Genomic DNA, 12,667 nt, shown 5'->3' on the forward strand with positions numbered 1-12,667 from the left:
ATAAGTTCTATCTAGTTGCTACAAATGTGGAAATGTATATTATTGAAAGTCTCTTCACATTCCAATTGTAATGATTAAAATAAATGATCTACAGTTGAAGTCAGAATTATTATCCCCCCTTTGAGTTTTTCTTTCTTTTTTAAATGTTTCCTAAATGATGTTTAACAGAGCAAGGAAATTTTCACAGTATGTCTGATAATGTTTTTTTATTCTGGAGAAAGTCTTATTTGTTTTAATTTGGCTAGAATGAAAGCAGTTTTTAATTTTTTAAAAAGCATTTTAGGGACAAAATTATCAGCCTCTTTGAGCTATTTTTTTCAGACAGTCTTCAAAACAAACCATCGTTATACAAAAAATTCCCTAATTACCCTAACCTGCCCAGTTAACCTAATTAACCTGGTTAAGCCTTTAAATGTCACTTTAAGCTGTATAGAAGTGTCTTGAAAAATATCTAGTCAAATATTATTTACTGTCATCATGGCAAAGATAAAATAAATCAGTTATTATAGATGAGTTATTAAAACTATTATGTTTATAAATGTGTGAAAGAAATCTTCTCTCCGTTAAATAGAAATTGGGAAAAAAATTACACAGAAGGGTGAATAATTTAGGGGGGCTAATAGTTATGACTTCAACTGTAAATGTATTTATATGTATTTTTATATCCTGAGTAAGGCCAAAAGACTAAAAAATGTTCATCCAATGAAATATTGTCAGGCCGATAATTCCCATAATTTTGATAAAAAGCCCAAACTGTCTGTCAATAAATGTAGATTTGTACATCTGCGCAGCCATTTACACATATCCGCCATTTTCAGTGTGCCGCATTCACACGAGAGAGAGAGTGACAGCGGTAAAACAAATGCTGAATCAAAACTTTTTTTTTTTTTTAAGATTTTTAAAAGAATTTTTATTTAAATTATACATTTAATATTGGAGTTACTTTTGCTTGATGGAGGAAGGACGACACCATGGCTGAAGTATTTCTTTTAGACAGGTTTTTTTTTTTATGTTTTAAAAATATTTTAGTCACGCAGAGCTGATGCTAACGACAAACCATCGTTATACAATAACTTGCCTAATTGCCCTAACCTGCCTAGTTAGACTAGTTAAACCTTTAAATGTCACTTTAAGCTGTATAGAAGTGTCTTGAAAAATGTCAAGTTAAATAATAATTACTGTCATCATAGCAAAGATGAAATAAATCAGTTATTATAAATGAGTTGATAAAACTATTATGTTTAGAAATGTGATTGAAAAAACTTCTTTACGCTAAAAAGAAACTGCGGTAAAAAATATATAGGGGCTAATAATATAGGGTGGCTAATAAATATGACTTCAACTATATATAAAATATAAGACCAAATCTAAAATATTTCAAACTATAGAAATGAAGAATATCGCTATAAAAAGAACAAAATATAAAAATTACATTTTATTAAATTAGAAAAATAGAATTGTTTCTAATAAAGTGCCTGGTGCATAGAGAGGAAAGAGTGTATCCGACAGGCGGTCATGAATCGTGAATCAAATCAATTTGCTATCTATCCAAATATTCACAGCCCTAGTTTCTTGTCTTAAAATGTGTAAATGTATTTTAGTTACTCGAATGCAAAAGTGTCAAAATATAAGCTTCAGAATCTAACAGTTTACCGAATCGAATTTCATTGTGTTGAATCAAATTTACAAAAATCAATCTTGAATCAAATCAGAAATCTATGAATTGTGAATCAAATCGATTCGCTGTCTACCCAAAGATTCACAGCCCTCATTTCTCGTCTTAAAATGCCTCTATCTTTAAATTAATTTCTTCAAAAAGCACTTCTCCTGAATCACATATTGATTTCGCATTAAAACTCACGTCTGACGTCTCCTCTCAGACCACCACAGCTCTGGTCAGCCTCCTCACAAGAAGAAGCGCAAGTCTTCAGACCGCTCGCCCTCTCTGACCTCGTCGTCCTCCTCTCACCCGTCCCACACCACAGACACTGCCATGGGTCTCCTGGAGGCCATCACGTCCCCGCTGGCCACAGGCTCCGAGCCGCCCCCTCACCTCCACAAAAAACCCTCCTACCCTCAACACGCCTCCTCACACTCCTCCAAAGAGCGCAAGCGTGATGGCAGCTCCAAAAACAGCAGCCACTCATACCCGCATTCACGTCCGCCCGGCTCGTCCTCATCTAAAAAACACTCCTCCTCCTCTTCGAAGTCTCTGCTGTTTCATGGAGGAGCTGCGAAAGGAGAGCCGCTGACGCTCTGTGAAGCTGAAGGCCTGAAGATGAAGCTCATCCTTTCTTCAAAAGAGAAGAGTGAAGGTGCAGGGGTGAATGACTTTCCTGGACAGTCTTCTTCCTCTTCTTCAGGTGTTGCAGGCCATCATTCGTCCTCCGGCTCAAAGAAAGGAGGGATTAAGAAGGAGAAAGACAAGGAGAAGGACAAGATGATGTCAAAGCCACCAAAGAAAAAGCAGCACATCCGAGAGCCGCTGCCTGTCGTGGGGAAAGAGGTGGAGGTCGAGGGTGAGCCAAAAGATATTCTTTCATTATTTTTTTTTAAAGGGTGCTTTATATCCTTTTTTGTAAATAAGCTGCAGATAATATATATATATATATATATATATATATATATATATATATATATATATATATATATATATATATATATATATATATATGTGTGTGTGTGTGTATATATGTATGTATATATGTATGTATATATGTATGTATATATGTATGTATGGATGGATGGATGGATGGATGGATGGATAGATAGATAGATAGATAGATAGATAGATAAAATATATAGTTAAGTTAAAATGGTTAATTGAAGTAGGTTTTATGAGCAAATTTATTTTAAACTTTTATATATAGTGATTTAGATCAACAAATTTGCATAAATATAATACATAACAAAAAAAATTATTAAAATGTAATTAAGGTACAAAAGATTGCTGTTTTTTAATGTAACTAGGCACTAAACATTTTCAAAGGGCACCTATGATGAAAGTTTGAACAGAAAAGTGTGTAGGTATAGTGTGTCCACAGATATATTGGAGTTGATAAGTTTTTTTTTTCTTTTAAATTTCCTGACATTAAAATGACATCCAAATCCCTCCCATTTTGAGGCCCACCACAATGTGACATAGAATTGCGGTTTTCCCACCCACCGAATTGATTGACAAATGCTTATTAACATTTCTTCGTAGTAATGCGTAAAATCTTATTTACAAAACAGGATGTGCACAAAGCAATTGGGATTAAAAGATCTCTTCAGCTCTCTGTGATCATCTCCAACTCAAGAATGAGTTTTACAAGTTTAAAACATTTTTTAAACAGTGCATGTTTGTAATAAATACAGTGAAATTGCTACGTGTCAGTACAATTATAAAGAAGGTGCTTCAATCCCAATTTGTGGACTTAAATTAGGTTTATTTTGTACATTAACATAATGTGTATATTAACGTGTATCCTGTCATATTTGTCATGCATAAACAGTGCAAAGCTAAACGTGTGTGTGTGTGTGCACGCGCACAACTTCATAACGCTTTTGTGTGTGTGACTCATCATTGCAGAAAGGCTTGAATTAACTCCACAACAAATTCATCAAATAACAGTTGGGAAAGTTCTTACTGTATTAAAAGAGATCTGCTTCATTCTTGTCTGTCACTGTGCTGTTTATCTACGTGAAGGCTACATGCAATACAATCTCTATGGCTCTGACATGCAGGTGGGAATGGTGGGCAGGAAGAAACAGCTTATTTGCCCTAAAGGCACATGCAACAAAAAAGCTACAATGTCCTAACAGCTCAAATTTCCCAGATTTAAAAAGGTAAAATAAATAATCGGATGAGTATTTCGAGGTTTAACTTTACAGACACATTCTGGAGACACAAAAGTCTTATATTAAATCTTGAAAAAGGTGTGAAATGGGTGCTCTTTAATCTAATGATTCTGTACTAATTATTGTGTCTAAAAAGCTGAAAATCTTAACCAAAATAGTTGAGTAAAAATATAAATAAACCTATTTTATATTATTTGTGAATGACAGCCACAACAAGACTGAGCAGTCATTAAATGGTTTAAAGCAATAATTCACCCAAAAATTTAATTTACTCTCACTCAGTTATTTTCAATCCTTTATGAGCTTCTGTTGAACACAAAGGAAGATATCTTGGAGAAAGCTGAAACTACTGACTGCCAAAGTAAAAAAACAGACACTATGGAAGTCAATGGTTACAGGTTTCCAGTTTTCTTCAAAATATGTTAAATAGAAGAAAGAAACTCATAAAAGTTTGAACTAAGTGAAGATTAAGTAAATTATGACAGAATACATTTTTTTGGATGAACTGTCTCTTTAATACAACAATTAATACAACCTATTGCATTTGATGGAGAAGAATGATAGACAAATGTCCTTCAATATTTAATGAAAGAAATATTTTTGAGCAAAGTAAGGTCTGTGGTAAACATATCCTAAATATTTTGTTCTCCAACATGAACGGCAGGTCATTATGGCGGGTCTTACGCAGGCATGGGAGGAGAGAGCTCATCTTCAGGAGGAGAACTAGAGGCTGGAGAGTTAGTGATTGACGACTCCTACACACGTCTCTCCAAAAAGAAGAAAAAGAGCAAGAAAAGCAAAAAGAAAAAAGATAAAGAGCGAGACCGAGATCGAGAGAAAGGATCCCGCGAGAAGAAACACAGCAAAGGAGGAAGTGGAGGGAAGAAAAGCAGTCAAGGTGAGACACATTTAAGTTTACTTAAGGTGAGGGATTCTACAAAAAAAAAATGCTGGTCATGGTATTTTCTGAACTATGGAGTGATAAAAAAATAAATACTCATAAATCAAAACACGAGTTTTAAACCTGATTTCTTTCATTGTTCAGATTTTTGTATTTAAATATATGCAAATGAGTGCATATTCAATTAAATAATTCCTTATTTGCACAATTAATACACAAAATGTCTGAAATTCTTGATGCAATTTACCTAGAGAACTACAGGGGTTGGACGATGAAACTGAAATGTCTGGTTTTAGACAACAATGATTCATTAGGATGGTGTAGGACCTCCTTTTGCAGCCAATACAGCATTAATTCATCTTAGGAATGAGAGATACAAGTCCACAGTGGCTGGAGGGTTTCTGAACCATTATTGCAGAATACTGGCCCAGTCACTATGTGATATGGTGAAGGAAAATGTTTTTGACTCGCTCCTCCAAAACACTTCAAAGTGGCTTAATAATATTTGAATATGGTGACTGTGCAGGCCATGAGAGATGTTCAACTTCACTTTCATGTTTATCAAACCACTCTGTCACCTGTCTTGCTATGTATATTGTTGCATTATCATCCTGACACACAGCACTGCCTTCAGTATACTATGTTTGACCCATTGGGTACTCATGGTCCTCCATAATGTATTGTTAGTCCTTGGCAGTGACACACCCAACAAGCAGAACCCAGATGTTGAAAAATCAGTGAAGGTGTACTCATCAGAGGACAATACATGTTTCACATTGTCGATAGCCCAAGATTTTCTCAACGTTTGGCATTACCACGAGTTACCAAAGGTTTGCCTATAGCAGCCTGGCCACCCTGTGGAGCTCCCTGAATACAGCGTTGGTGAAAACAGGAGAGTTAAGATGCACATTTAATTCTGCAGTGAGTTGGGCAGCTGCAGTTTTATGTTTTTTTAATACAATCTGTTACCACTCAGTCGTCCATTTCAGACAGTTCCACAGTTACTCCTTTTGGATGTAGTTCATCCTTCTTGGTGGTATGCTGACATTAGCCTGGATACCGTGGCTCTTGATACATTATAAACACTTGCTGTCTTGGTGACAGATGTGCCAGCGAGACATGCACTAACAATTTGTCCTCTTTTTGACCTCTGATATGTCACGCATAATGTTATGTGCATTGCAATATTTTAAGTAAAACTGTGCTATTAAGCTGCGGTCACACTAGAGTTTGTGTGTGCAAAATTCTGTCGTATGGCGCTGCGAAAAGGGGCGGCTTAAAACAAGATACTTAGACATTAAAAAAGTGAGCGATTGCTCCATGTCTTAAATTTCTGTCCAGAGGGCATGTTCTGATCCTTGATTGGTCTCACGCAGTCAAGTGATGCGATTTTTGACACATGACCCTGCGCTTCCGGTCTGATGCATTCGTGTGCATATGAATGGAAGTTTATGGGGAGAAAAGTCAAGTGTGACCGCAGCTTTACTCTGCTAATTAAACCATCACACTCTGCTCTTACTTGTGGAATGTGCAATCAATGAAGATTGGCCACCAGGCTGGTCAAATTTAGCCATGAAACCTTCAACACTAAATTGGCTAGTTTTGTTTTTTAATACTTTTTGAATACTTTTTGAGTGCCTTGGACTTTCATTAGTTTTATTGTTTATTTTTATGAATCCCTTATCCAACGTGCACTGACACATTACCTGTCCCTGAAGCACTTTTTGTTTGATTTAAATTTCTCTCCGCGCAAACCAGGGGATCAGCCTAGAAGCCACTCCCACACTCACAGCTCATCCAATCACAGCTCTTCCGGTGGCATGTACCCTATGGCTCCGCCCACCTCATCGCATCAACATCAAAGCATTGAACTAATAGGCGAGAAGAAAAAGAAAAAGGAGGAAAAAGAGCGAGACAAACATGACAAGGACAAGGTCAACTAAATCACTTTATTACAGCTTTGGAAGCGACTTGAGGTTTGAATTTCACCATTAATTATATTCTCTCCTTCATCCTATCAGCCGAAGAAGAAGAACATGACGGCCTATCAGGTGTTCTGTAAAGAGTACAGGGTCAATATCAACGCAGAGCAGCCTGGATTAGGTGAGAGAGAACCCATGTGCACTGCTGTCAATCATCTTGTGCTGTTTGGTGACTGGTTGAATCTTGTTCAGTTTTCGGGGAGCTGAGTAAGAAACTCGCAGAGGTGTGGAAACAGCTGCCGGAAAAAGATAAACTGGTCAGCGCTTTTTATCTCTACCTTTTAAATACCTACCTTTTTATAAGTGGGTTAGACATTTTACATTGTTGACTTTTTGTGCTTGAAAGTGATGGTAGAGGTTTGTAATTTCAGTTGAATGTGCGACATTGCTGAACATCCTGTTTTTCTGTGCCGTTTCTGACACTGAAGGTATGGAGACAGAAAGCTCAATATCTCCAGCACAAGCAGAATAAAGCTGAAGCTATGACCGTCAAGCGGAAAACCTTAACAACCTCAGACAGTAAAAGTAAAGGTGAGACCAAAGCATATCAGTTCATGTTTTCAGTCTCGCACACTTCATATTCTGACTCACGCATCAACACATTTCCTTTAATATCCCTGTGTATCTGTTTGTTTCAGGCTCCAGTAAAGCGTTTAGTTTAGGGTCAGGTTTGGCCCCTCAGGGCCGCTCGTCTCTGGGCATGTCTTTGTCTCCAGCTCGAGTCCCTGATGTGGATCCGATAGATGCAGCAGCTCACCTGCAGCTGCTGGGAGAGTCGCTGTCTCTGATTGGACACCGACTTCAGGAGACAGAGGTTTGTGATGCTGAAATAAAATCCCTTTTTATAATGCAGAATATAAAAAATTAGCTGAGTAATCGAGTTGTTTTTAGATGTCTTGTTTGGATCAAGTAATCATCTTGTTTTTGGATGTCTGAAAATTCACACAATTCACAAACAATGCTGAACACACCTTTTATTAGATTAGAGATAAAGGCAATAAAGTGACAAATAAAGCATTGTTTGCACTGAGTGCTATGGTTCAGTTGGGTACGGGTCACCTTTTTCAGTCTTGCATTTTCACTGATAAATGGTACCCTTTCGGTAGACGTGATGTTAGACAGTTGCAGTCGACGTCATTCTCCCTCAAGGGAATGTAAAATAAAGCTGTACAGCTAAAGATCAGTGATATTGTGAAATAGCCTGCTGTAAAGTCTGCAATTACATTATATAAATAAAAAAATAATGAACACACACAGCCCCTAACAGTCTCCGAAATGTTACCAAATGCAGAAAAATTACACACATTGAGCATTTAGGCCTTATTTGATGTTTTTGATGCCAGAAGTCAGAGGAGAATGGCCAGACTGGTTCCAGCTGATGAAAAGCCAACAGTAACTCAAATAACCACTCATTACAACTGGGGTACGCAGAAGAGCATTTCTGAACGCACAACATGTACAACCTTGAGGCAGATGGGCTACAACAGCAGATGTGTGGGTGCCGCTCCTGTCAGAAGTACATGAGGCTACAATTCGTACAGGTTCAACAAAATTACAATAGAAGATTGGAAAAACTTTGCCTGGTCAGATGAGTCTTGATTTCTGTTGCGACATTTGGATGGTAGGGTCAGAATTTGGCGTCAACAACATGAAAGCATGAATCCATCCTGCCTTCTATCAATGGTTCAGGCTGGTGGTGGTGGTGGTTTAATGGTGTTGGGAATATTTTCTTGGCACACTTTAGGCCCATTAGTACCATCTGAGCATCGTGTCACCACCACAACCTACCTGAGTATTGTTGCTGACCATGTCCATCACTTAATGACCACAGTGTACCTATCTTTTGATGGCTACTTCCAGCAGGATAATGTGACATGTCATAAAGTGTGAATCATCTCAGACTGGTTTCTTGAACATGACAATGAGTTCACTGTACTCAAATGGCCTCCACAGTCACCAGGCTCAATCCAATAGAGCACCTTTGGGAATAGGAGATTTACATTATAGATGTGCAGTTGACAAATCTACAGCAACTGCATATGGACCAAATAGGGACCAAAATCTTAGGAATATTTCCAATACCTTGTTGAATCTATGCCATGAAGGATTAAGGCAGTTCTGAAGGCAAAAGTGGGTCCAACTCAAGACTAGTAAGGTGTACCTAATAAAGTGGCTGATGAGTGTACACAGTCAGTGCAAACCTCTCATCTGCATCTTTAATCTTCACCAGCGCATGTAACCTCTTGTTGAAAAGCAATTCCGTCATTTCATGAATATCATGCTCCAAAAGGCGATAATAATAATTAGACATCAGTTTATTCGTGTTTTGGGTTGCTGAACAAGTAATTTGTTCATTTGTTTTTTCATGTTTGTATGTTTCTCAAACAATGTGAGAAGCCGCAGTTCAGTAATTTTATTATTAGACATGAGCTCCAGTTCATTATTTCAACTATAGAAGCAATACTTCTGCATTTGAATGTTCTTTGAAATATTTGGGATAATGTAAATACACAAGTCTACAAAATATGTAATGCTGTTCTAGTGGTTTAAAGATTTTCATGCAAAAATCTTACATATTGTGATTTTAACTCAATAAAAGCAAGCATTCACATTATATTGTCAGACCTGTGCAGATAATGGCAAGTATTTAGTCATCTGTATAAATGTTTCTGTTCCTGTAGGGAATGGTGGCGGTGTCGGGCAGTCTTTCGGTTCTGTTAGACTCTATTCTATGTGCTCTTGGTCCATTAACCTGCTTAACAGCACAAGTTCCGCAGCTCAACGGCTGTCCACGAAACATTCTGGTGAGACACTTGCACAAACGGCTGCTTTTTTTTTTATACAAAAATGTTCTTTTTTCTTCACGATATTTTTTTTATTGCAATTTATTATGTAAAGTTTATTATTTTAACTGTTTTCATGATCCTTGTTTTTGCAGTCAAATACTCTGGACAACATCGCTTACATAATGCCTGGACTATGAATCTTTTTAAAGGCACTTTTAAGAGACTGGGTAACATTTGGACACATTCCCACAACACAGGACCAGACAGAGTTGTTGTTGTTTGTTTGTTTTTTTTACTTTTTTTGATCGACGGACATTCTTTGTCTATGACATGTTTTTAAAAATAGTATTTAAAATGTTAGTCTTTTTTTAATGTTGTAAAAAAAAAAAAGAGATACTATTTTAGAGAAGACTTTTGAGGTTTCTCTTTTGTGTTTGTGTCAGCGTCTCAGTATCTGTGCTAAGATCTGTTTGTGAGTGTGGTCTAATTCACATGCTTTCATAATGTCCAAAACATTTTTTGTTTGTTTTATACTGATATGTGCAGTTTTCATTTTAGGACCAAATGCTATTTTTTTCTAATTTAACATTGATTGTTAATTTATATCAACAGCAGTTTGACTGCGCTGCCATTGTTTGATGTCTTACATATTGTATTTTTGTAATGTAAATGTTGTAATAATAATAATATTATAGTTTTCAACTTTTAGCATGTTTACAGGACAAGCATGTATAAAATCATTTTAAAGTTACATCAAGTCTTTATTATTATTTGTAAAGGGACATTTCACCTAAACATTTAATTTTCTGTCTTTTATTAATCTTTAAAGCATACAAAAAGTAACTGACTTTTTTTTTTGTCAGGAGAGCTATAAAGAAGGTATGTTATAGGTAATAATAATAATTCCTTACATTTATATAGCACCTTCTGTACTCTCAAAGAGCTTAATTGGGGGCCCATGTGACAGTTGCGGAGAGCTAGCTGCTGGCTAGTCGATAATGTCTGATGAATAATATTCTTGATGTATTTCTTGCACAGTCTGATCGTTTCACTTAACAGTTATGTGCTGTTAGGGATGTTTTCATCCACTCTGGGGTGATTTTGAGTTTTTACTTGGCAATAACTTTTTCTGTGTTTCAGCTAGTATAATGATTTTTGGTGACGCATCTTATTTTGACATGTTTTTTAGAAAAACTAAACAATATTGTGGGCAAATCTACTACACTTATGTTAGGGATAAAAACATCCACTGAATTAAACTGCTGTAAAAATGCTTATTTTTGTTAATTTGTTTTGCAAAAATCTGTTAATCAACCTTCTAACCTGTTAATCAAAACTAAAAAAACTAAATTGCTTAGTAAATTACAGGATTTTAACTCTTTAATTGCCAAATTCATAAATGATGTCACTGATTTAGTGGAAAAAAACAAAATGACGTATTTTCAATATAATAGGTAATCGTGGACTGGATTTTTTTTTTTTTTATACCTTTTATCAAAGTCTTGGACACGACAACATTGTCTTTATTACAAAATCATGCCATCAAATAATCATGCATTTTTGATTGTTGGTGGTTTTTCTGATGGGAAGAGGTCAAGAGGTCACCCAATCAGTGACATCATTTGTGAACTTAGCAATTTAAGAGTTAAATTCCTGTAATTTTTAAAAACATTTGGTAGTTTCGATCAGGACTGAGGTTGATTAACAAAAAAAATGTCTGATGCATTTTTACAGAAGTTTAATTTAGTCGATGTTTTCATCCACCCCTAACATAAGAAAAGGGTAGTACATTTGAACAGTGCACAAGGGTTAAAAATACTCAGTGTATTGTTAGGAATCATGGATATTACTTTTGTTTTGCTAGTATGATTTTTTTAAGTACCAGCAACTATTTATTTGCATTCTATAAATCACCAAGAACAATTATTTCAGCTAAAATTAATGTAAACGTAAATACCAATGTAAAAATCTTGAAGTGACAAACTTGACACCTACATCTTGGATGGCCTGTGGGTGAGTAAATATAGGGGGTGGGGGGGGGTGGGGGGGTGATTTTAAATGAGAGAATGTGCGAGTAGTTTTAGATGGATAAAAGAATATATTTGCATTGAAAAATGGGAATTTCGCAATTAAATGTTAAAAATCGTAAAAGTTTTGTGGCGTATTAGTCTATATAAATGTATTTGATATTGATATTAAAGAATAACTACATTTTTGTTGTTCACATTGGTTATTATAACCATGTTTTATTAGAGGGATAGCTTACCTTAAAGGGGACCTATGGTGAACATCATCTTTTGGAAGCTGTTTGGACAGAACTGTGTGTAGGAATAGTGTGTCCACAGTCATATTGGGATGATATAAACACAATAATGTCCTAACAATAAAATAGGATCCAAATCTATCCAATTTAGAGGCCCACCGCAGTGCATCGTAGGAGTGCGAGTTCCCCACCCACCGACTTGATTGACAGACGCATATTAACATATCTCCATAGTTATGCGTATAATCATATCAACCAGACAGGACATGCGCAAAGCAACTAGGATTAAAAGATTTGTTCAGCTCACTGTGATCATCAATCATCATCAAATGTGATTGAGTTTTGCAAGTTAAAAACGTTTTTAAAATGGTGCATGTTTGTAATGAATTGCAGTCTTTATCACAACAGCCGCATTTCAGTACAATTATAAAAGAAGACGGTTTAATAGGGTATATGCAAAAAGGACATTTAATTTGTCAGTAAGCTAGGTCAAACAATTCCGGTGAACTGTATGCCGTTACAAAATTGACGCGTTAAAGATCTGTTTTCCTTAAAAATCAACAATCTTCACTACCTAGATGATATAAGCTATAAAGTGGGTCTCAGAATGTACAAGAAGCACTGCATTAAATTACAAATTTAAATTTATTTTACTCCAGTTTCCAATGGCATTTCTGCGCTAACCTGCTGATCCTGATAGGCACGTGTGAGCTTTTTATCTCGGTTTACGCTTTAACAACTAAATAAACGATAAAGTCTATTTAACTGATTATATTTTAATTACATTACAACATCTATGCTGTAAAATAACCGTATAAAATTGAAAAAGTCACATTAACCATACACCGGAAGTATATCAGTATGAGAGGAAACACTAGCTCTGCATATACCCTAT

General features: G+C 36.0%; 1 protein-coding gene across 4 annotated transcripts in view; it reads left to right on the forward strand.

The window, feature by feature from the left end:
* The window catches only part of hmgxb4a (HMG box domain containing 4a), a 28,423-nt gene extending 18,163 nt beyond the window's left edge, over positions 1 to 10,260 (forward strand). For 3 of the 4 annotated variants that reach the window (XM_073942032.1, XM_005163910.5, XM_009299429.4), the window contains exons 5-13: positions 1,881 to 2,519; positions 4,505 to 4,738; positions 6,500 to 6,675; positions 6,763 to 6,844; positions 6,916 to 6,980; positions 7,152 to 7,254; positions 7,362 to 7,537; positions 9,405 to 9,527; positions 9,662 to 10,260. In XM_073942032.1, coding sequence (XP_073798133.1) covers positions 1,881 to 2,519; positions 4,505 to 4,738; positions 6,500 to 6,675; positions 6,763 to 6,844; positions 6,916 to 6,980; positions 7,152 to 7,254; positions 7,362 to 7,537; positions 9,405 to 9,527; positions 9,662 to 9,706 — 1,643 coding nt within the window. In that variant the 3' untranslated portion in view covers positions 9,707 to 10,260. The remainder of the gene's footprint in view (positions 1 to 1,880; positions 2,520 to 4,504; positions 4,739 to 6,499; positions 6,676 to 6,762; positions 6,845 to 6,915; positions 6,981 to 7,151; positions 7,255 to 7,361; positions 7,538 to 9,404; positions 9,528 to 9,661) is intronic. The other variant, NM_001127512.1, reaches the window with a different exon arrangement.
* Positions 10,261 to 12,667: the final 2,407 nt, after the last annotated feature.

This window comes from Danio rerio, chromosome 3, assembly GCF_049306965.1.
Source record: "Danio rerio strain Tuebingen ecotype United States chromosome 3, GRCz12tu, whole genome shotgun sequence".
NCBI classification, from domain to species: domain Eukaryota; kingdom Metazoa; phylum Chordata; class Actinopteri; order Cypriniformes; family Danionidae; genus Danio; species Danio rerio.